The sequence below is a fragment of the Hemicordylus capensis genome, chromosome 1, assembly GCF_027244095.1.
Source record: "Hemicordylus capensis ecotype Gifberg chromosome 1, rHemCap1.1.pri, whole genome shotgun sequence".
Classification (NCBI taxonomy): domain Eukaryota; kingdom Metazoa; phylum Chordata; class Lepidosauria; order Squamata; family Cordylidae; genus Hemicordylus; species Hemicordylus capensis.
The window spans coordinates 313,074,674-313,100,153 of NC_069657.1; the positions used below are offsets into that span (position 1 = coordinate 313,074,674).

The 25,480-nt window shown below is 44.7% G+C and overlaps 1 protein-coding gene across 7 annotated transcripts in view; it reads right to left on the reverse strand.

Moving 5' to 3' along the window:
- ME1 (malic enzyme 1) overlaps nucleotides 1–25,480 on the reverse strand; it is a 309,975-nt gene that overhangs the window by 227,762 nt on the left and 56,733 nt on the right. The window contains exons 2-3 of one of the 7 annotated variants that reach the window (XM_053287111.1): nucleotides 22,439–22,508; nucleotides 20,506–21,204 (exon numbers count right to left, since the gene is read on the reverse strand). The exons of 2 other annotated variants lie outside the window; for them this stretch is intronic. In XM_053287111.1, coding sequence (XP_053143086.1) covers nucleotides 20,506–20,619 — 114 coding nt within the window. In that variant the 5' untranslated portion in view covers nucleotides 20,620–21,204; nucleotides 22,439–22,508. Of the gene's footprint in view, nucleotides 1–1,519; nucleotides 1,553–19,386; nucleotides 19,423–20,505; nucleotides 21,205–22,438; nucleotides 22,509–25,480 lie in introns of those variants that run through there. 4 more of the 7 variants (XM_053287118.1, XM_053287112.1, XM_053287116.1 and 1 more) reach the window with 4 other exon arrangements.

Here is a 25,480-nt window from a genome sequence, read left to right on the forward strand (position 1 = left end):
ACGGAGTCATTGCTTACGATTCCTGGAACCTGCGCTATTGGCGAAGGAACCCAATAAGTTCTTTTTCTGTCCCCTGTTCCTGCCAGACCAGGATGGTCTCCAGGACCCTCTGAATGCCAAGCCTAGGTTGTCTTCGTCTCTGTCAGTGCCCCTGAAGCCAGCATAACCTGCACAGGGTGAATTCCTGTAGGAATGAAAGGAACTCTGAAATGAAGATTTACCCCTAAACCCCCTGCAAGTTTCCCCTCACCCTATAGGCATGGCCTTCTTTTTGTCACGGGTAAAATCGGATCTAAAGGCTCTCCGAATAACTTCCCTCCTAAAAAGGGAGTAGCAGTTTGACTTCATGTCTACTTTCCAATGTCTCAGCCATAAGCCTCTCCTGACCACCACCCCTGCTGCCATGGCATGGGAGGCATGTTGCAGACAATCAAGGCTTGAGTCAACCATAAGAGCGGATGCCCTGGCCAATTTATAAAGACCTTGCCGAAGTTTAACATTTTCTGGAGGCACCAATCTTATCAGTTTTTTTCGCCCAAAGAATGGAATCCCTAGTAAAGACTGAATTGGTAGTTGCTGCTCTAATGACAGTGGCCAAGGCCTCATGACCTTTTCGGAGAAGATGATCCGCCTACTTCTCCTCGGGTGACTTAAAAAAAAAACACTCATCGCCTTCCTTATTCAGCAACACACACGACACCAATTGCACCACAGGAGCATCTACAATGGGAATAGCTAACAAAGATATAATGTCAGGCAGCAGAGTATATAATTTCTTAGGAAAAGTCAAAACAGGTTTAGTGGTAACAGGCACCCCCCATTCTGCTAACATTACATCCTTGAAGAGAGTGGGAAAAGGAATCGTGGCTGATGAAGCCGAGGTAGAGGGGAAAACCTCTTGATCCAAACCTGATGTGGAAGGAACCCCTGATTCTGGGGACACATCCTTGATAATGCTTTTCACTTTGGCCAATAAAACCTTGAACTCTGACAAGGAAAACAAACGAGAAGAGCTGGGCTTCTCTGGAGGAGGGTTTTGTTCATCAGAGAATTCCCCTTCTTCCTTTTCTGACTCAGACGACTCTGTGTCAGAAGAAACAGCAGCAGAGCAATGAGGTGGAGGCACAGCAGCAACAACAGAAGAGGCTGCTGCTGGCAGAGGAGCCACTAGAAGATGTTTAGGTGCCGTAATGCCCTCATCTGACAGTGGCACTCTTTTTCTTTTATGGAGCCTCCTTTTACGGGGGAGGGAAAACTGAGACTGCTTGCTCTTTGGAATAGCCCTTCTGAGGGCTCGAATCGGGAGAAGAAAAAGAAGGGCACCTAGAGAGCTTAGCCAGAGCTTCAGATGCCACTCCCCCCGCCCCCCGCCGCCGCAAGGCAGCCCCCTCACACCCAGGGGGTGGGGGAGCCACGGCAGCTACCTGCCCTGAAGAACCCAACTGTTCCAACAAAGGAGACATCAGGGACAAACATTGGAGTTTTTTTTTAACAAAGTCCTCCAACCACTGCAACTCACCGGCTGACAAAGCCTCATTGTTAGGGCTGGTAATAGTCTCAGGCGTTTCTGAGCACACCCCCTGTAGGAGTGCAGAAGCAGTGAGCGGCAAGACTGAAAGCGAAGCCTTCGAAACAAGCACGGGCTGAGGAGAGACCATAATGGCCGCCGTGGTTTTGGCGGGAATCTCAGAGACTTTCGTTGGTGATAGCTGTGCCCGTACTGCCTATAGCTGAAGCCTCTCACAAAGTGGAGCCCCGCCGGAGGCCAGCTTGCATTTCTTTTTCTTTTAGGCCACGTCTGGGTCCTTTAAGTGTTTGGTCTTCTTTGCCGCTTTTTGAGGCGGAACAAGCTCTAGGCACAGAACCATCTCAGAGCTTTTAGCAATCGTTCCCTCAGAAAGCCCAGCAGTGCACACAGCAGCAGTCCCAGACACCACAGAGGCAGGTGCTAACATAGCCACTGAGAGAGGGCCCTCTGAAAGGGCGCCCTTCACTATGTCGCCGCAATGTGAAAGCTCCATAAGCGGAACAAGTGGGGAGACACAAACCAAAAAGGGGAACAGAAAGAAGAGGGAAATAACTTAAAAAAACAAACAAACAGGGAAGATAAGGGGGAACAGCGGAAAAAGATAGAGGATAACCAAGGCAAAACAGCTAAGGCAGCTAGAAGCTAGAAGAGACTGGGCAACTCGTGGACCGTCTTGAAGCGAGACAGGACCGGAACTGGGTTGGGTGTGGCTGGCGCAGCATAGTATATACAGATCTGAAATCTGATTGGCCCTGTCTTGAAGCATGAGAAGGCTGACAACCCGTCAAGTTAGGATGCCTTCCCCATTGCTCAGAAAAAGCCCTGGTAAACAAATGTGTCTTGACTGCCTTTGTTAAAGTTTAAAAGAGATGGGGAGGCTCTTATTTCAGCAAGGAGCATGTTACAAAGCCTCAGGGTAGCAATGGAGAAGGCCCGTCCCCGAGTAGCCACAAGATGAGCTGGTGGCAACTGCAGATGAACCTCTCCTGATGATCTCAATAGGCGGTGTGGTTCACAGCTAAGAAGACGTTCTCTTAAATACCCAGGGCCCAAGCTGTTTAGGGATTTATAGGTTATAACCAACACCTTATATTTTGCCTGGAAACTTATTGGCAACCAGTGTACATCTTTTAAGGTAGGAGTGATATGGTCTCTCCAAGATGACCCAGAGATCAACCTGGCTGCCACATTCTGGACCAACTGCAGTTTACAGACTACGTATAAAGGCAACTGAACACAGAGCGCATTTCAGTAGTCAAATCTGGAGGTGACCAGCAGATGTACTACTGTTCTGAGGTAATTTATCTCAAGTAACGGGTGCAGCTGGCATATCATCCAAAACTGATAAAAGGCACCTCTGGCCACTGCCTCAACCTGGGACACCAGGGAGAGGTTTGTGTCCAGAAGCATCCCCAGACTGTGCACCTGTTCCTTCTGGGGAAGTATGACCCTACCCAGAACTGGCAGATCAAAATCATCTCCTGAGTCCCGACCCCGCACAATAAGTACCTCTGTCTTATCTGGATTTAGTCTCAGCTTGTTATCTCTCATCCAGCCCATCACCGCCTCCAGGCAGGCATTTAAGGAGGTTATGCCTTCTCCTGATGATACTGACATGGAGAAAAAGATTTGGGTGTCATCAGCATACTGATAACACCCTGCACCAAATCTCCGGATGATCTCTCCAGCAGTTTCATGTAAATATTAAACAACATCGGAGACAATACAAAGCCTTGAGGGACACCATATCGAAGTTCAGATTTTGAAGAACAGTCCTCAAAGGGCACCATCTGAAATCTGCCTGAGAGGTAGTCATCCAGCCCATTATCGCATGCAGACAGGTATTTATGCAAGTTATGCTATTCCCTGATAAATATAACATGGAGAAACAGATTTGGGTTTTGTCAGCATACTGGTAACACCTAGAACTAAATTTCCTGATGATCTCCCTCAGCCGTTTCATGTAGATGCTAAAAAGCACAGGAGACAGTATAGAGCCCTGCGGGAGTGCCATATAAAACCTCCCATTTAAAGGAGTAGTTGTCTCCAATTGACACTGTCTGGAATCTCCCCGAGAGAGAGGAGTGGAATTACTGCAAAACAGTGCCTCCCACTCCCAACTAGGGATGTGCATTGACCGGTCCTCATGCCATGTTGGAGGCCTGCGAGCCGGTTCACAGGTGGCCCGGTCCAGCAGTCCAGCGCCAGGGTGTGTGTGGCTCTTTAAGGGTGGGGGGGTTGTACTTACCTGCATGCGTGGAAGTTACTTCCGCATTTACCAACAACAAGGCGGCAGGGGCGGCAGGGAGGACCGCTGCTGCCCCAAAGATTTTACTTGAAAATGGAACGCCAGAGGGAGAAAAGCAGCAGGAGGGATAAGTACAAACACCCCCCCCCACCCTTAAAGAGTCACCCTCCCCCCAGCGTCGGACCGCACCTCTGCGGTCCGTGCACATCTCTACTCCCAACCCCTGCAGATGATCCAGAAGGATACCATAGTCAATAGTATCAAAAGCCACTGAGAGATCCAAGAGGACCATCAGAGTCACACTTTGTCTGTCAATTCCCAATTGGAGATCATCCTTCAGGCCAACCAAGGCAGTCTCAGCCTGCCTGAAAGCCGATTTGAAATGTGTCAAGATAATCTGTTCACTCCAAGATTGCCTGGAGCTAGAAGGCCACCACCCTCTCAATCACCTTGCCCAACCATGGAAGGCTAGAGACTGGCCTATAATTGCCCAACTCTGGGCAAGGACACATCCTGCCCTCCTCAGAGATCCATTTATGATGTTAGCAAGGTAATCACTAATAGCCTCCCCACAATGTGAAATAAGCAATGTTGGGCAAGGGTTGAGAAAACAGGTAGTAGGTAGCATGGCTCCAAGCAACTTGTCCACATTATCAGGAGTCACAAATTGAAACTGATCCAATCTAACCATGAAAGAGGAGTTTCTGGACACTTCCCCACCAAACTCTGCCATCATACAAGTATCCAGGTCAACCCAAATGTGAGAGATTTTATTTGAGAAAAGCTCATTTAAAATGTCACAGCAGGTCACTGAAGGATACAAGTTAGAATTCATTGAAGAAGGCACCTGAATTAGTTCCTTCACAACCTTAGATAACTCAGCCAGATAGAAACTTGCAGGTGCAATAAGAGCAGCAAAGAATTATTTCCTCACTGTCCATATTGCCAGAGTATAGATCTTTAAATGTGCTATATGTTGTAACTTGTTGCATTCAAGTCGAGTCTTTCTCCACTTGTGCTTTAGTGTTCTACCTTGCCACTTCAACTCCCACAGTTCTTCCATATACCATGGAGCTAGTTCTGAAGCGAGTCAGAGAAGATGCTTAAATGCAACTGCGTCTTCTGCACTAGTGAGTTTCCTATTCCAGGTCTCAACCAGGTCAACAACAAAACCGCTGCCTGAACCAACTACAAACCCTTTCAAGGCTTCTTAGAATCCTATTGGACCTAATAACTTTCTTGGGCAGACCATCTTAATAAGTCCTTCACCCCTACAGAAGTGGATTGTGGCTGCAAGCTGGATCTTACGTGATGGCCCGTCCATGACAATGGAGAGATCACAGGAATCCCCATCCATAGACCACCCTGATCAGAGCAAAAGACCAAATCAAGCATGTGACTAGCGATGTATGTAGGTCCCAAGACTACTTGGGATAGGCCCATAGTTGTCATGGCCTCCATGAACTCCTGAGCTGCACCTGACAAAATTTATCATGTGTTTATTTGATTTATATATCGCCTTTCCAAAAAAGGCTCAAGACGGTTTACAACAAAATAAAAACAATTAAAATCAATTAACAGTTAAAATCAAAACTATAAAAACAGCATAAAGAACCAGGCTGAACACTTACAGCAGTTAAAAACAATTTACAACAAATTAAAAACCCTGGAAGGCCAGGCCAAACAGATAGGTTTTAAGGGCTCTCCTGAAGGCCAACAGCCTATATTTTGCAACGATATCTATAATAACCAACAGTATTGATGATAAACTTCAGCCATCCCAGGTCCTTGGGAAGGACTCGATGTCTGGATAAAACAAACCAGTCAATAACACCTGTCTGACTGTGTGAACAAGAATAATAATTAGGGACTCTGTTGGGTAGTGGGGTGAATGGTACACCAACAGAAGTTCCAGGCTATCCCTGGTCCCTGGACTTAAGTGTACACACTCAATATGGGCAGTTTCCCTGACTGGGATCTTGGTAAGGGAGTTATTATTCCTATACACCACAGTCATACCACCTCCCTGCCTACATCCCCATACTCTGCTCAATGACAGCATACCCAGCTGGAAGAAGCTGGGACCAAACTGGGCCACTAGCTTCCCCCAACCAGGTCTCTATCAAACATACATACCAGGTCAGCTTGCTCTTCCACAATTAAATCCAGCAGGTTATACATGCTCTCTGGGGAGCACAGCTTAGCTTGACAAGCTAAACCACTGTTTCACTGTATATTTGGAATCTTATAAAGGGCCAGAGCAACAAATGATATTTACACTAACCATGATGAACCATTATCTCTGTACACAGATACAGTGAACCTCCCTCTCAAATTAATGCCGTGATGTTTCTGAATCACTGTAGGATCATCATAGAACCTTAATGAATGAAACTTATATTAAACTAGGAAAATAAAATTTCAGACAAAAATTCATTTACTTTCTGATGTAAAACTAGAAATCTAGAGTAACAGGAACATACAAGCAAACAACAAAACAACAAGGTGTTGTAATCATGCAGCATTTCTAATCTGAGAGAAGGGTACTAATTGGATTTATCATCTGTTCTTTCAGACCAGATTAAGTCCTTGCTTAACAGCATTCTCCTAGTATGCCTTCTGGTGTTAGGACACAAAGTACTGAACGAATATTAAAAGCATCTCCAGTAGCTTGAACTTTTACATCTATAGAGAGACATTTGGTGTTTTATTGTCTTTCCCTAACAGCTTATGAAATTTCTTGATAGAAACCAAGTTGTCCACCTTGTGTATATGTCTCAACATACTAACCCCCCACCACTTGGGTCAAGATATAGAAAGACAAAATAAACTCCTTCAATAGATATTTGTGGGATCTTGCAATACATGAAGTCTGTGTCACAGTGGCTCTTTCATCAGTTCTCCAAAACACTTTTATAAGAAGTGTACTTGGTAGGGGCAACATTAATGCGTTGGTTTCTTCTAATTATGCATGTTCATCTCTGTACTTATTTTACTTTTTGCATCCAAGATGATAATCAATCTTTCCCTTTCTCTTCCAACCACACCAGACATTATATAGAGGTTTAAGTAGAAAAACAGAAAACAAGTCACTGACTTTGCACACAGACAGGTCCCGAGCATGATTCATTAAGAGGAGTCTGTCTCCTTATAACATTGTTGGGACTCTTCCCTAATGCCCAGCAGAGTGGGGCATTCAACTGACTGGGCAGTGAGAAGATCAACAGCTAGGGATTGCCTGGCCATGCACGAAACCAACAGCAACCATGCTGGGAGGCAGGGGAAGCTGGGAGGTCGGCCACCCTTGACTGGGCCAGAATGGCCCAACAAGCCGTTGCCTGGCTGCAGCCAGGAGCTAGCAGGTCCCTCCGCTCTGCAGAGACCCTGGGGGATGATGCAGGGAGAGGAAATTGAGTCCTATAAAGCAGCCCCTTTAAGGGCTAACAGGCAGAATACAAGAGGCTAGGAATGGAAGGCAGGGGAGGAGCTAAGAGGGGTGGCGGCTGAACCTGAGAACATATATAATGGGCTTGAAGCTAGTAATGAGGAGGACAATGGAGATGGAGGGTAGCTGGCTGTAGGGGTTCCCAGGGAGCAGCAAGGCATTCCCTTTCCCTGGCAGACTGAGGAGGAACAGGGTGCTTAGAACCCCCTACCCACCCTTCTGAGGCCTGTATGCCCAGGGTTTCTGAAGCTTGTGCAGAGGAAAGGCCACAAAATATATACTAATATAGTAGAAGTCAGTGCAGTCCTGCTACCGTAACAGCAATCTGGACTTGACCCAGAGTTGAAATTCAACCATAGTCAGTTATTATTATTATTATTATTATTATTATTATTATTATTATTATTATTATTATTATTATTATTTTGATTTCTATACCACCCTACCAAAAATGGCTCAGGGCGGTTTGCAGAGAGAAATAAACAAATAAATAAGATGGAACCCTGTCCCCAAAGGGCTCACAATCTAAAAAGAAACATAAGATAGACACCAGCAACAGTCACTGGAGGTACTGTGCTGGGGGTGGATAGGGCCAGTTATTCTCCCCCTCCTTAATAAAGAGAATCACCACATTAAAAGGTGCCTCTTTGCCAAGTTAGGAGGGGTTATAGTCATAGATACTTTGGGTGGTCTGAGAGAAGTCATGCTCTTTCAGCCTTTGGCTGAGTGTTGCCGTCAGGTTGAATAAGAAAAGTCAAGCATGGAATATGAATTACAGATGATCATTCAAATTGTACAGTTGTAGTGATGCACTACAATTTTTAATATTTAGTGACCATCATGATTTTTATGTATGTGGCAGTGGGAGGCTGGCCCTTCAAATGGTACAAGCTAGAGGGGGGCAGTATTGTGACAATGTTGAGAACTGTAGACTTGGAATAAGCTTTGGTTTCTCTCATTTATTTCCACATATTTGAAACAATATTACCAAAGTGGCCAGGAACGTATTCATGTGATTGCACGCTGACCTAGATTCCAAATGGCTGCATCTCAAACAGCCCTGAGGCTGCTGAATTGCTCTATGTTTTATATAATCTGGACACAGTTCTCGGATATTACACTTGGTCTTCACCCATTTATGACCCACAGTGCAGGAGTTCTATTCTAACACGTGACAGCTACTACTTATAAATATATTCAATGGTCAAAAAACCTGCTAGATTAGGACCAGAGTTAAGGCTATCTCAATCTGACTCAAGCTCTAGGGATGTACAAACCGGCTTGAAATCAAGCCAGTTTGCACTCAAACCGATTCAATTCTAAGGTTCAAGGTCAAGCTGAACCAGGCCGGCTGGCCAGAAATCAGCTCGAAGCCCTACCAGCAAAGGGGAATCCGGAGAAGGGGCAGGGTAATACTGGTAAAGGGGCGGGGGGGGGCTTCCCAAACCATAGAGGGGACTCAGGAGAATAAATAGAAGTTCTTACGAATCACGCCTACGGCGTCCATGGTAGGAAGACAACAGCGGCTCCCCTGCCATTCTCCCACAACTCCCATCAGTCTCCCTCCAAGTCTCCTGGACCAGCGGTGGTTAGGGATATGCACGGAACTGGCAGGGGCCAGTTTGAAGGTGGGGGATAACTTTAAGGGTGGGGGGGTGCACTTACCCCACTTCGCCGCATTTCCCCCACCGGCACTCACTTAAAAGACAGGTCCAGTGGGGCGAAACCTCCCTACTGCCCAGTCTGCTCCTCGGACCAAAAGTGACCAGAAGTAGCGAGTGCACATGTGCACATCAGGCGCATGCACACACATCGTGCTTGCTTGCATATCGGACGCATGCACATCATGCTTGCTCGCATATCGGACACATGCACATCATGCTTGTTCGCATATCGGATCACTTCCGGTATAAGGAACAGACGGGGCCCCACCCCACTAATTTTTAAGCAAGCGCCATCCCTAGCAGTGGTCCAGAGCTATCACACTAGTCCTTTCCAGATAGCATACTGTATCTATGTTTAATGAACAGGTCGGGGGAACAGAATTACAACCAGTAATTCCTCAGAGGCACATACATTCATTTGATATTATAAATAAAGCCCTATTCACATACAGTTGTACATACTTAGAGCCCTAATCAAAGATGCATACAACAGTACCATCTTTACCTGAATCAAAGACAACTCTGAATTTAAGATAACCCCTTAAAAGGTAGAAGTTAAATACAGGTTATACCTGCATTTACTCAAAAGGAGAAAGGATTGTGAACTGATGGAAAGCATCCTCAAAGATTAAATTGTAAAGCACATAGAACAAGCCCTGCTGGGAGAGAACCAGCATGGCTGCTGCAAAGGTAAATCTTGCCTCACAAACCTTTTGGAGTTCTTTGAGAGTGTCAACAAGTGTGTGGATAAAGGTGATCCAGTAGATATAGTATACCTGGACTTCCAAAAAGCTTTCGACAAAGTTCCTCATCAAAGACTCCTGAGGAAACTTAGCGGTCATAGGATAAGAGGACAAGCGTGGACACTTCAGACACATTATGCGAAGATCCAGCTCCCTTGAGAAGTCCATAATGCCGGGAGAAGTTGAAGGAAAGAGAAGAAGAGGACGACCAGCAGCAAGGTGGATGGACTCGATTACGACAGCAATGAATGCACCAATGAGATGCCTTAAAGGACAGGTTGAAAACAGACAGATCATCCTGGAGAGAATCTATGTGGTCGCTAAGAGTCAACACCAATTTTACAACACTTAATTAATCAATCAGTCACATGTGTAGATTGCTAACTGGTTGAAGGACAGGAAAAAGAGGCTAGAGATAAATGGAGCATTTTTACAATGGAGGAAAGTAAGAAGTGGGGTCCCCCAGGGATCTGTACTGGGACCGGTGCTTTTTAATTGATTCATAAATGATCTAGAAGCAGGGTAAGCAGCGAGGTGGCCAAACTTGCAGATGATACCAAACTCTTCCGGGTAGTGAAATCCAAAACGGATTGTGAGGAGCTCCAAAACGATCTCTCCAAACTGGATGAGTGGGTGACAAAATGGAAAATGCACTTCAATGTTGGCAAGTGTAAGGTGATGCACATTGGGATGAAAAGCCCCAACTTCAAGTATACATTGATGGGATCTGAGCTGTTGGTGACTGACCAGGAGAGGGATCTTGGGGTCATGGTGGATAGCTTGTTGAAAGTGTCGACTCAATGTGCAGCAGCTGTAAAAAAGGCCAATTCCATGCTAGGGATCATTAGGAAGGGGATTGAAAATAAAACTGCTAATATTATAATGCCCTTATACAAAACTATGGTGCGGCCACACACGGAGTACTGCGTACAATTCAGATCACCACATCTAAAAGAAGACACTGTAGAACTGGAAAAAGTGCAGAAGAGGGCAACCAAGATGATCAGTGGCTTAGAGCACCTTTCTTATGAGGCAAGGCTACAACACCTGGGGCTATTTAGTTTAGGGGGGAAATGACTGCGGGGAGACATGACAGAAGTCTATAAAATCATGCATGGTGTGGAGAAAGTGGGTCATCCCATGAAATTGATTGCTGGGAAATTTAGGACCAGCAAACAGAAGTATTTTTTCACACAACGCATAATAAACTTGTGGAATTCTCTGCCACAAGATGTGGTGACAGCCAACAACCTGGATGGCTTTAAGAGGGGTTTGGGTAACTTCATGGAGGAGAGGTCTATCAACGGCTACTAGGCGGAGGGCTATAGGCCACCTCCAGCCTCAAAGGCAGGATGCCTCTGAGTACCAGTTACAGGGGAGTAACAGCAGGAGAGAGGGCATGCCCTCAACTCCTGCCTTGCAGGCTTCCAGCGGCAACTGGTGGGCCACTGTATGAAACAGGATGCTGGACTAGATGGGCCTTGGGCCTGATCCAGCAGGGCTGTTCATTTGTTCTGAAGTTGTGCACACTTAAGAAGTCTGCAGAGCTGTGCAAGTTAATGGTTTTCCGCAATGTTACACAACCATTAGGAGAAAATCACCTCCAGAACACATACAAAACCTTCTCCAAGACTATTTCAAACTGGCTTTCAGGTGTTCTATGGGGTTGAGACTGCCATGGTCAACATAACAGATGGTCTCCAATTAGGTATTGACAGAGGGAATGTGACTCTGTTGATCATTTTGAATCTCTCGACGGCTTTCAATACCATCAACTATGGTATCCTTCTGGGTCACCTGAGGGATGTGGGATTAGGTGGCACTGTTATGTAGTGGTTCTGTTCCTACCTCTCAGGTAGGTTTCAGATGGTGTCACTTGGAGACTGTTGCTCTGCAAAGCAAGAGTTACTGTATGGAATTCCACGACGCATGCAGTCACAGCTGCTACTTCCAGGTACTTCTGGATAATGTCAGAGTGGGACAGCAGGGAGTTACAGTGCCATCCCAACGGGCTTTTAGCAAGACGTGCGCCAGCAGGGGAAATGCGGGGGGGAGTGCATCCTCCCCCGCCCTTAAAGCCACCCCCCGCCATTGAACCCCCAAGCTGGGCAACATTCAAACCAGTTTGGAGGCCCATAAAAGAGCCTCCAAAACCTGTTCATGCACATCCCTAAAGTGAGCATCTGCCTCCAGCACCTTCCTGTATCACTGCTGCCCGATATAGGTGACTACAAATATATATATTTACTAGGCACAGCCTGGGAAGCACACCGGCAGGGATTCAGACTAACAGCCTCTTGCTCCCTAGGCAAGCTGCTTCCCCACTGTGCCACCACAGTGGTGGGCTCCTTAAAACACACCTTAAAACAGTGGTACATATGCTGGTAACCTCCAGGCTTGACTGGGGCTGCCTTTGTACAGTACATGGCTCAGACACTACAGTTGGTACAGAATGCGGCAGCCAGGTTGGTCTCTGGGGAAAACCCAAAGGGACCATATATTACCGATTCTGAAAGAATTGTGAAAGTGTTTTAATTGTTTTTAATTTGGATTGTGGCACAGCGGGGAAATGCTTGACTAACAAGCAGAAGGCTGCCGGTTCGAATCCCCGGGGGTACTATATTGGGCAGCAGCGATATAGGAAGATACTGAAAGGCATCATCTCATACTGTGCAGGAGGAGGCAATGGTAAACCCCTCCTGTATTCTACCAAAGAAAACCACAGGGATCTGTGGGCACCAGGAGTCGAAATTGACTCAACGGCACACTTTACTTTACACCTCCTAGAGATGTATATATCAGAGAGTAAAGAAATATAATAAGTAAATAAATACAAGATTCCACTACATTGAACAACTTGTACAACGCATTGTGCAACTTGTCAACATCTCCTGGTAGCGCGAAGACTAGTCTGGAACAGACATCCTTTCTTTGCACAACATCCATGTCCTATGTATTTGCACTAGTACAACAGCATTAAGCTAGCACTACACTGGATACACAAGGCAGGAAGCCACAGTCCAGATAGAACATGGTGAAACAGACTGCTTCCAGATCGGCAAAGGAGTAAGACAAGGCTGTATACTTTCTCCTTATTTATTCAATTTATATGCTGAACATATACTGAGAGAAGCTGGATTGGAAGAAGATGAGCGTGGTTTTAAAGCTGGAGGAAGAAACATCAATAACCTGCGCTATGTTGATGACACCACTGTGATAGCTGAGAATGCAGAATGCGGATTATCTGCAAGCTCTAGTAAGGAAAGTCAAGGAGCACAGTGAAAAAATGGGACTACGACTAAATGTAAAGAAGACTAAACTAATGACAACGGGTACAGCAACCAGCCTCAGAATAGATAATGAAGACAATGATGTGGTGGATAGCTTCTGCCTTTTAAGATCGACCGTCAACAGTAAAGGATCCAGCAGTCAAGAAATATGCCACAGACTAGAACTTGGTAGGGTAGAAATGAAGGCCTTGGAAAGGACATTTAGAGGCTGTGACGTGTCTATACCTACAGAATCACTTGGACAATGGTTTTTTCCGTGACATTCTATGGATGCGAAAGCTGGACTTTGAAGAAGCAAGATAGAAAATGTATTGATGGTTTTGAACTTTGGTGCTGGAGAAAGACTTTTGAGGATACCATGGACTGCCAGGAAAACAAACAAATGGATCATAGAACAAATCAATCCAGAATTTTCACCCAAGGCACAAATGACCAGGTTCAAACTATCATACTTCAGACACATTATGCAAAGATCCAGCTCCCTTGAGAAGTCCATAATGCTGGGGAAAGTTGAAGGAAAGAGAATCAGAGGACGACCAGCAGCAAGGTGGATGGACTCGATTACAACAGCAATGAATGCACCACTGAGAGACCGTAAAGGCCAAGTTGAAGACAGATCATCCCAGACAGATCATCCTGGAGAGAATCCATCTATGTGGTCACTAAGAGTCGACACTGACTTGATGGCACTTAATTAATCAATCAATCAATCACACTGGATGCAGGTTACTATGGCTTTAGCCTAAGAAACTAGTGCCGATTTACAAATTGTTTATAATTTTTTCCACTCACAGAAGTGGTTTATTTGTACTCTAAGAATGGGATGGGAGCTCTTGGATTTCAGATGTAGGAACTTCCATCATCTGTAAATTATATTTTGAAACTTCCACATAGCAAGTGCTGCTATATCCAATATTCAGGAGCCCCAGGCTCACACTCTTGTAAGTGAAGTTAGAAAGTTCCATTCAATTTATTGTATGTGCATAGATCTATATTAAACGACAAGCAGCAAAATTAACAGCTGAAACAAAGCTGCAGTTTCCTATTCAAAATGGTCTTTAGCTGTGTTCAGGAAGATAACTCTTTTAAAAGGGAAAGTAGTTATATATTCTATAAGAAACCCTGGAGCTTTTGGACACTTTTTGCTTTTTATCTTTTTCTCCTTTTCCCTGTTTCTTAGAAGTAAAAACAAAATATGTATAGTTCCATCTTCCAAAGTTTCTCCCTGGTATTGCTGCTCTCTATGGAATGATGAATGTGAACAAAAGATTTTCAAGACACACAAGAAAACAAGCAGCACCTAAACAACTCGCCTCCAAGGAAAACAGGAAGCTACAATACTGCTTCAATTGCATTTTATTAAAGTAGTGGCACTACACTTTCCTGTTGTTCCTACAAGGAAGTAGAGTTAGTCTTGGGTGTGTTCTAGTTTAATAAGTCATATTCCCTTCTTGGTTGGAAAAGCATTTAGCCATGATATCTAAAAATTTAGATTTCCCTTGTAAAAATAGGTATTTTACTAAGTAGTTAAGAAGATTAGACACCACTCTGCAGAGCTTTTGATTTACACACTGACATTCTGTCTAGACCTGGGATTGTCATACTAGCTGTCTTAGATTAAGCAAAAGGGGAAAAAGTCCTTCTGACCATCCAACCAACCACCATTTAGTTCAATCAAGGGCCACTCTTCAGTTACCTTTAAGACACAGATAAGCACAGCTGTATTTTAAGATGTTAGACATGATGGAGGTAGTTACTCTTTTCTCCTTACATTTGTAACATCATAAGAGGTTTTTTTGTTTTAAAAAAACCTGAGACCCCCTTTGGGACTGGGGACCATTTTTTCATTTCTTTGCTTTGTAAATCACTTTGAGAATTGTATTGTTGTTGAAAAGCAGCATATAAATGTTCTAAAGAATAATATGGGCATCTGCATCTTCCATCTTAAAAAAGTAAAGTTTGAAACAATCTGAAACACAAAACCAATGGTTTGCTTCACTTTTATTAGGAACATAGGAAGCTGCCTTATACCAAGTCAGACCATTGGTCCATCTAGCTCAGTATTATCTACACTGACAGCCAGGGTATAGACATTAGGAAATACTGCAGACAAACAAAAAAGGAATTACTTTACCACCCCATTCCAAACACTTATATTTATATCAAGGTCATGCTCCTGGCAACTTTTCTACATCAAAGGGAAAAACAAAAATATTCTCTCTCTCTCTCTCTCTCTCTCTCTTTCTCTCTCTCTCACACACACACACACACACACCACAAATGCTTTTATGTTTGTCAGGAATCAAGACCCATTATGATTTCACAAACATGGGTCTGTTGCTCCTTGTAGCCCCAAGTAGCTGAGGAGCACATGTCAAAGGAAAAGCCACAACTCAACACAGAAGGGCTAAGAACACACATATGTACACGCTTCTTCATTGTAAGCTGCCCATGCTCCAGTGGGCACTTTACAACAGATACGCAGCTTTCTGCTAACTTCCAAGCAATTGTGTTGCATGCACAATTTCACCATAAAAGTGGAACACAAACAGATGCTACTCTGCTTCCTGGCCCCACTTCACATGCGATTTGGATCTAGCAACAAGTGAATAAATGCACTTCCTTTGCTTTTGGGAAGCATTTGGAGAGAATCTTTCACATCATCCATATAAGATGTGCAAGTTCAAATATGGTGTAACTTATACGTCTTATATCAGGAAAGTGTGCAGATTCTACTATGATTCCATCATTTCCAGAAGCAAAGTGAATGCACAAGAGTCTCTCATGCTTCCACATCCCCACTGTACTGTAATATCCAAAGCTAGCCTGAAGACACACCAGGGAAAGTCAGGACGGATCTATTCTTTGGAGTTCTTTTTTTGGGAGGGTGCTGCTAATTTTGGGACACATTTAAACATAACAGCCTTAAAGAGATGTAAAGTACAAGCCATACCTTGTTTCAGGTGCTGTGGTTTTACCAGATGCTGAAATTCTGTAAATGTCCTTTGGCCCTTCAGGGGACCACAATTCACAAGATTCCTTGCAAGCGGATAGGAGTGGGGAGCTATAACATGCCACTTTAACAAGTTTAAATCTATGACATAGACTTGAGGCCAGGGATCCACAAATCTAGGCCTAGTTCACTAGACAGCCATCATTTGCAGGGGCCACCAATTCCCTCTCTTCCCTCAAATCCCTTTCTGGCATGCAGACAGAGGACTTAGTAGAGAGCAGGTCTTCTGTCTCTTGCACTAGAATATGGAGATGATAAGAAACAGTGGGCCCTCTCCTACCGCTCAGAAAGATTCCTACTGTGTCTTGCCATCTCAAAAATGGTAGTAGAAATGAAATCTTTAGCAAGGACATCTGTGTGGTGCTGGCTATCCTGCTCACCAGAGGGTTGGTGGCACTCGCCTATGTGTAAAACTGTGGTTTACAATAAACTTCATATTCACCTAATGACAGGCCCATTTTGTGTTGATGTGAGCATTAATTTCCATGTAGAGAAAAACAACCCTTGCAAGTTTTAACATATTAAAATTACAGCTGATGGAATGCACCCACCTCGAAGCTGTGTATACATAAATATGATACAAAAATGCCTTTAAGTCAACATGAGAACTAGTAAATTCTGCCTCATAAAATGCCTGATACTTGTTCAGCAAGAAGCTCTGTTGAGAGTACCACCAATTTCTAAAGGGCTGCCAAGATTCCCAGGTACTTTAGAATTATTATAGTTAATTTTTGATGTTTTTATCTAACTCGTGTGTCCTCTGATAGTTGCTCTTGTCTACAGTAGTGTTGCAACAATATATCACAGACACACAAATCAATTTTGACAAGATCATTAGAGTTGTTTTTGAATTCAAAACTTTTCCTTCATCTTTTGTTGCCAAACCACAGAAAAAGCAAGTATGTCCTTAATTTTGAGATATCCAATCTCAATAAAATTCAACTGCTCTTTGAAAAATGATTTTTGCATATGTTTCGCAAATTATGTCCAAATAAGAGTGAAACCTGGCCGCAGTACGTCAATAAATATCTTCCACCCCAACATAGAAACTCTGCTGAGGTGCTTTTCACAAGGTATACAGTTGGTTGGGTGAGGTCCAAGGAATGACTACTACACATAGTGGCTGCCTTTATTATACTGCATATCGGTTCATTTAATTTACTTCTGGAGGCAAGGGACTTAACACTTTTTAAGTGGATGTTGGTGCTTTCACAGGAGAAAATAATGAAAAGGCCAGGTTTTCATCAGTTTTCTACTGGTTTCTACTTCTAACCAACTGTTTTTTAAAAACCCTCATACAGGGCCAAAGTACATGTTAGACCCAGAAGTGTGTGAGTGCATGCGCAGAGGCACTCTTACCCCTGGACTTTGAGGCCAAAGTCCAGGGCCTCCACACCCCCTGGGAGCCCCCAAATCCTCTTTAGTCTGTCCGGAGTGCTGTGGTTTGTGCCCTCAGGAACCTATGTATTAGAAAATGATGCTTAACTTGCAGCAGGGGGTCCTCCAAAGGCCTTTAGGTCCAGGCTCCAAAACTACCTAGGTGCACCTCTGTGCATGTGTGCATGCACATGTGTGCACATGAATTCAGTTCATTGTACCACAAAGCAGCTTTAGGAAAGGAGCATTTTCTGGGTATCACTTGGCCCTTCCTTGCCTACTTACAGTAATTGGTTTACAACCTGAAAACACTTTTTGCACTGCACCTTGAGGCTGTTTCTTCAAAGTGTTATTGGAAATAAAAATGTTCCAATAAAACCAAAACAACTTCTGATTAACTGAAAGAAAGCTAAATCACTTCATCAAGTATAACTGAGCTTCCCCCCCGCCCCCCACAAAAAAATTGTGCTGGGCCACAAATCCACATTTCTTCTTTTTAGGTTCAAGTCAATTGAACCTCAAAGGGCAAACTTTTTATCAAAGAAAATTATCAAATTTTATCAAATCAAACTTGGGGCAGGTGTCTTATTGCCAATGAATTCATGATCCCAAAGGGATCAGTTTCTGCAGATGTTTACATGAATTTGCTCTATGATGTAGAAGCTATCAGTCACTGGAGATAGCTTTTTGCTTTATCACCCAAACTTTTCTCTACATGGCATTATTCTAATGAAAGATTAGCCAGCAGAAACTAGAATCATAAAACCATACTGCTTGAAGGAACCAAAAGGCTACCATTACTACCATGAGGCACACACCAACCCAATCCAAGCTAAATTTCACACTGATGGAAAAGGCAGAAACTATCCTGGGTCACTAGACCTGAAGAATAATTCCTTCCCTTATCCCATATAGCCGGCAGACCTGAAACAAAGCAAAACTCTCCTTAAACCCAAATAATCCTAAACTGAGCACCAGAACAGAAATTACAGGATTTCCTTCAAAAATAAATCCTAATTAGACTATTTTTCATGATGTTTGTTTCTATGAGTGCAGTACAGAGATTAATCCTGGATTTTTGAACTCAGTCCTTTGCCATAGCAATATAGTATTGTTTCAGTTTTGCCATATATCTTAATATTAGCAAATTACTGTTAAAAATCATCTTCAAATAAGTCTAATTCAGCCTAAACATCTATTTAAGGGTACATACAAAAGTACTTTAGAATGCCTTCCCTTCACCGCCACCCCCCCCCCGCCCCGCCACCAGGGGCTAAACTACACTATACCATTAAATACATCTTTAGATAGCAGGCTTAATGTGAAATTGGACTGGAAAATTAGATGTGGGGGGCTCTGGGTATGTGATGCATTACAAGGAGAGTCTCACCCCCCCATACATTATTTTCATGCTGGAAATCTAACCCCCACCCCCGAAGCAGCAATTTGCCTCTGAAATGGCAATTTGCACCTACAATTATATTAAGAATGCTTATGGTAAGGGAAATCAGTTTCCCCAACAGCAAAATACTGTAAAGGTAAAGTGTGCCAACAAGTAGTTCCAGGGAAAACACCAAGTATGAGCTTGATATTTACTGTCCAACAAAAATGATTATGAAAAACACAGAGTGGGACAGGATTTCATTTCCATAATTCTACTGTACAATGTTATTAAGTTCACTCTCCTAACTTGGCACCATCCACAAATGCCATTAACACAATGCTGTCCCCCACTGTTTTGAGGTCACAGTAAAAAATATTGCGTTAAAGGCCCCGAAACTACATTATCTGCTCTGAATTCTTTCAACCTGAAGATTTCTCTTCTACCCTTTTCCATATTTTACAGCATATCCATTATGTCCCTCTTTTCCTGTCTGAGTCATAATTTCCTATGTGGTACTGTTCCAAATGTTTTATTAAAACCCCATATAGCCACTTTCCTCATTTAAAAAAAAAGCTTTTATCATATTAGCTGAACATGATCTATCTTCAAGGAACTCATGCTGCCTCCTACCACGTCTAATACTTTTTTAAAAAAATCATGTTTTTCCTTTTAAAATTTTTCTTTGGAGCCTTACCCGCCAACTATGACCATTCATATCCAATAGGCTGGGGAACCTGAGACCACTGTGAAGAATGCTGCCTAGAAGAAAGTAGATTCTGGAGAGAAATAACATAGGGTTTTAACTGATAAATAGTTTGCCCTGACTCTGGGAAGGCAGTGTCACCACTTGATCACGACAGATGCACTTATTTATTTTGCTGAAACCATCAGATTATGCTGCCAAGAACAAAGGGCTGATGAGAGCCAAAGGGTTGCTCTCCATGAGAAAATCACGTTGTGTTCAGTGGCCCCAGGAGCTTGGCTGCAGAAAGGGGGTCAGGTGCATGTGAAGTGAACAGATTCCTCAGTCTGAACACTTTAACCCCTCTTGCCTAAAGTTGCTAACTTTTGTACCGATTGGTCAGCTGGCTGCAGAGGAAAACTTCTGTTAAGTCACCAGTGATAACATTTCACTCCCTACATACCAAACTTCTATGACAAGCAGAGGTGCAGGCTGGGCCAGTTTCTTCCTGGCCAGCTGGCAACCCTGTGTTGTCAACAGTCTGTTTTTCTCTCACACCCCCACACACACTGACCCAAAGACATCCAGTCTGCAGTCATTATGGTTTTAACTGTTGGGGGTGGGGTGGGGGGAGGAAAGTTATTGGAGAGTTAGGGGATAAAGGAAGGAGCTTCTGACTAAGACACTAAACCGAGTTTCGGTTCAGACTACTAGGCAAGGGAGTGTGTGCATGCATGCCAGTGTTTTGCTTTGCTTTCTTCTTCTTTCCTCCCACTTGCTTTCCATACCGCTGACAGCAAGGGCGAGAGCTGGGGAGGAGCCAAGACCGAAAATGCCACCCGGCTCAGTTACAGTGAGAGTGAGAAAGTGTGTGTATGTATGGAAAAGAAAACTCCACAGGGGAGCACTGACGCTGCGAAGGCTGAAGCACTTTAGGGAGACCGTCCCACGGAACCGAATGGGGTTTGCTTGCGAGTAACTCCTCTGGAGGCGATGCACTTAAAAGTGCCCTGCAGCAGTCTGCTGAACTCGTCCCTGCCCCCCAGCCAGCCCCGCTGCGACTCCACGACAGACCCCCACCCACCCCCCGCATAACTCCCAGGCCAGTCTTCGCCCGCCCTCCGCCCGTACCTTATTGAGGTGCGGGTAGCGAAGCACTTCGTAGCCCCTCTTCATGGTCAACAGGGGGGGCTGGTGGTCACTTTCCCCACGGGGGGGACCCCTGGCCGTGGCTTCTCCCATCATTGGCCTCAGCGGTGAGACTGAGGGGACAGGCCGGTTGGATGGGCTCGAGTCGGGCGACGGCGCCGGTTGCGGTTGCTCCTGCCGCGGCCGCCTCTTGGGAGATCACTGTGGGGAGGAGGAGGGAGGAGGAGGAAGGAGAAGAGGCGCCCTGACAAGCCGCCTCCTTGCAGAGGTCAGCAGGGCACAAGAGCTGCTGAGTCACTCCGGAGCAGAAGCTGCCTGAGGCGCGAAAGGGCGGTGTGTGTGTGGGGGGGGGGTGTCAGGCATTCCCCGCGGGGGGGAGGTCGTCAGCCAGCGAGCGAGCCCATGCAGACGACCTTTTCACCACAGACACGATCCGCATCTAGTCTAGTGTATGGTAAAAATCCTCCTCACCCGTTCGCCAGGTTGCCACACTTTGGGTCAGTTTACATACAACACACGCGTGATAGACGACAGGGGCGGCGCGAGACAGCGTTCTACTTGCAAGGAGGTGGTGGTGGTGGTGTTTGGCAGGCGAGCATTCAAACAATTCCTCAGGCAGCTACTTGCAGCTGTTGAATTTCTGGCCTGGATGCATCCTTCCTTCCTCCGCCCTGTGTCCAGCTGAAATATCAAGGCAAAGCATGGAGCCTCCTTTAAAAGCCACCGTAATATACGAGACTGCACAAAGCCTGTACAAGGGTGCAGGAGTTAAGAAGAGCGTGCTTTCTAGACTATGGGTGAAAACGTAAAGCATCTTCTTAACTCATCTTAATCTGCGGGTCTTTGTATTACTCAGTGTTGAGGCTTTTTAGAAAGGAAAATCTGAAAGGGCACTGTGGGGAAAGAGAAGCAGAACAGTGACTCTTGCTGATGCGGGCTAAGGGGAGCCTCCATATTCACAGGCAATATACCTTGGGATGTACAACATTAATTTTCAAAGGCAGCATTCTCGTTGCTCATATGTATACCTCTAATGTAGAGCCTCGTACAAAGGCAGCCCACTTTGTGTGTGTGCCCTCGCAAGGCCTCCCTGTCCCTGCCACCACACATCATATTCCCTCATAAGTCCATTTGCCCCTCCATTGCTGCTTCACATGTCCTCACAAGTCGTTTGCCTGCCACCTTGCTGCTGCAGCCTCATGTGCCCTTGCAAGGCCCATCACCACCTCTCTGCTGTTGCCTTGCATCCCATTCCCTTCTAAAGCCCATTTGCCAGCGTCTCACATTCCCTGACAAGGCACCTTGCCACTTCATGCAGCTTTGTATACCCCGCTACCCTGCCAACCAGGGACATAACGAGGCTGGAGTGGGCCCAGAGACAAAATTTTAAAATGGGCCCCTCACTGATACACACACACACACACACACTTCACATGTGACTTGCCTCTGGGGGGCCCCTCGAGGCGTGGGGGCCCCCAGGCAGCCGCCTCCCCTTGCCTAATGGTAGTTACGCCCCCGCTGCCAACACCTCTGTGGAGGGAGAAAGCAAAAGCTCACAAAAGAACTAGGAGAGTGGAGGGAACATTTCACCACAGAAGTGTCTGAGTGCTCCTAGACTCTCCTTACCAAGGAGCAGGGGCGTAGCTATAATTGAGCAAAAGGGCTCAAAGAATATGGCCCCCAGCTCCTGAGGGCCCTCCAGCTCCACCAATCCCTATTTTCTTCATTATCTCCCTCACTCTGGGGGGCCGTCAGAGAAAGGGATGAACACGGCCTCCTCTCCCCCTACCTACACCCCTGCCAAGGAGTTACATTCAGAACCAGGAAGTCACTTTCGAGGACTTGCCCCTCCCAACTCTGGCTTCAGAACCCTCAGTAGACATAAGTGCTGGCCTGCACCCTGAGTTGATTTTACCTGTTATTATGGGGACTTGAGAAGCTAACAACTCAGGATTGCCATTGATACAAGATGCATCCCCCCCCACCTAAAAACAAAACAAAACACAGGATTATGCTTCAGCATATACCTGAATATTTAAAAACAGTTTAAAAGGCCAAAAGGAGGGTGGGGGAGCTATCTGATGGCAAAAAAAGAGACAACAGTTGATTTCTATAATTTAAGGGTCAGTGTTTTTTTTAAAGTGCTGCATATCTGCACCAGATTTGGAGGCGTGGTATCACTTCTTACCTAGTTGATGTCAGCAAATGTTCACGCAGATTGGTAAGATAGTTTCGATTTTATGACCAAAGGCACAAGAAACAATTTGACCTGAGGAAAGGGTGCTTTGAGTGTGAGAAATAGGAGGCAGGGAAGAAGGGCTGTTAGGGTTGCTAATAGCCACCTTTCCTGACAGGAGCCTCATGCTTTAAATAGCTGTTTGATAGGATACATTTAACAGTTGAAGTATTCCCCAGTACAGACCATGAAGTCTCCCCTGGTTAAATTGCTATCTGCAGCAGTTAAAAGCACAATCTTTCTGTCAGATTTTTTTTTTTAAGGCTGGAATACAACATAATAAGGGTTGCTACCTTTTGTTTTGTTTTCACTGGCCCTGCTCTTATGCCTCTACCACAACACTGCAATGCAGACACTGAGATTTTCCTGATATAGGGATAAAAGCAAAAAATCTGTCATGCATTTTACTGTTCCTTATTACTTAGTACCTCCCCTCCCCACTTAATGCACATTACCATTGTTCATAAGTTATGCTTCTCTCACACCACACTCTTTTCAGGTAGGAAAAGACACTTCACCAACTGCTGGATGCTGGCCTGTGCTAACCTGTGATTAGATTCAGATACAGTCCTACAGGAATCATTTTACCATACCTCACAGCCTTCACTATCCCCTCTGCTCTTTGATAAAACTGACAAGGTTGGGTGAAACCTTTATCAGCTGTTTGGTTGGATTTTGTAATTAAAGTATTACTGTACACATTTGTGCTGGTACTCAGACATGCTCTTCTGAAGCTTTAAAAAAGTCAAGGAAGGATATATGCAACAGTTGCTTGCTTTGGATCCTGCTGATCCTGCTAGTCTTCATTGCTATTTGGACTAGCAGGATCAGCACTATCCCTGTTTACCCATGAGTCTGCTGGTGTCAGGAATTATCCTGTGTTTCAAACACCCACAACGGAGAAATCTCATGTTCTCTCAGGGCTGGACTGGGGGCACTGAGAGGGCAGTGGAATGTGTTTGGGGAGGGCGCTGAGTTTTGAGCAGAATAGGTAATTAATGGTGGGAGTTGGGGCGCAGGGGCGCCGTGCGGGTAGGGCGCACCGGGAATATGCCCTGTTGCCCTGTGGGCCAGTCCGAGCCTGTGTTCTCTAACAAAAGAGTTTCATGATGTCACACCATCTCTACAGTGCTGCTCATACGATATTGCTTAAGAAGCTACCAGCTGTTAGCACAGAAGCTACCACTGGGTGTGGTGATACTGGAGCAGATTAAGTGAAATGATATTCTGGATATGGATATACCATTTCACTGTATTAGGGGAAGGGAAGGAGGAGATTGCAACCAAGGCACACATATATGCCGTTATCAGTGTATTTCACCAACATTCCTCCACAGCTTATTGACTAACTGCTTGCATGAGTGTTGAACAAATAAAATGCTTTTTAAGGTGAATGGAATCTGATTGGGCATATGATAGAATAAAAAATAAAACTACCATCTTGACTGTACCTGCAGCTGTGTTTTTAAGAGCAGCCTATAACAAAGAAAATAAGCAAGTGATGCATTCCCCCTCCTTTGCTCTATTTCCATGCCAGGTACGTTTTAGCTGCTTAATTTTTTTGTGCCAGGCAACTGTTAAAGACACCAGAACAAAGCTACCAATAAAATAAATAAATAGATAGATAGATAGATAGATAGATAGATAGATAGATAGATAGATAGATAAAGTAGGCAACCCTAGTAACAAACAGTATCAGTCTGACTCTAGAAGATTGAGCAATGCTACTTTGAGGCCCTCCATTCATTTTCATGTCCATGCACGTCCTTGCTTTGCTTTGCTTCCCTATAGTTCCCATCGTTACATCTTCAGTTGTCATGATTTATCTGATAATCTGAAGGACTATGCTTGCACTTCCTTTTGTCCTGGATACTAGGGCCGTAAATAGACTTGTTTTTAGTTTGTCGTTCACCACCATCAGCTCTCAGGATGAAGAGTGGTAAATATAAGGTGTGCCGTCAAGTCGGTGTCGATTCCTGGCGACCACAGAGCCGTAGTACATCCGTTCAAATAATAAGCCCTAAGCATATTTACTTGAAGGTTATTACCACTAATATCATGGAAATTAAGCTGCAATCCTACAGTATGTACAAGTATGTTCAGGGGTAAACTCCATTGAACACATGGGACGTGCAACTGAGAAAACATGCATAGTATTGCCCCCCCCCCAAAAAAAATTCCAAATAAATATGGTTAGGGCTGCAGTCCTATGTATAAAAGTAAAGGTAAAGTGTGCCGTCAAGTCAATGTTGACTCCTGGAGACCACAGAGCTCTGTGGTTGTCTTTGGTAGAATACAGGAGGGATTTACCATTGCCTCCTCCCACGCAGTTTGAGATTATGCCTTTCAGCATCTTCCTGTATCGTATATAGGTACCAGAGGAGATTCAAACCAGCGACCTCATGCTTGCTAGGCAAGTCATTTCCTGCTGCGCCATTAGGTGGCTCCTATGTATACTTAGTTGAAAGTTGTTGTTGTTGTTATTGTGAGTTGCATAGGAGAGCTGACATATGCATACGTGAATTAAGTCAGTGTGACTTAATCCATGCTAACTGTACAAAGAGGCACCTTTTCAAGAGGTGGCTCTCTTATATTTAGCAGAGGGTGTATAACTGTCCCTGTTCAACCTCAGCACAGTATCCCTCCAGTGGCTGTTGATGTCTCCCTGGTGTTTACTTTTAGATTATGCAACCCTTTGGAATAGCCTTATACCTGCCAACA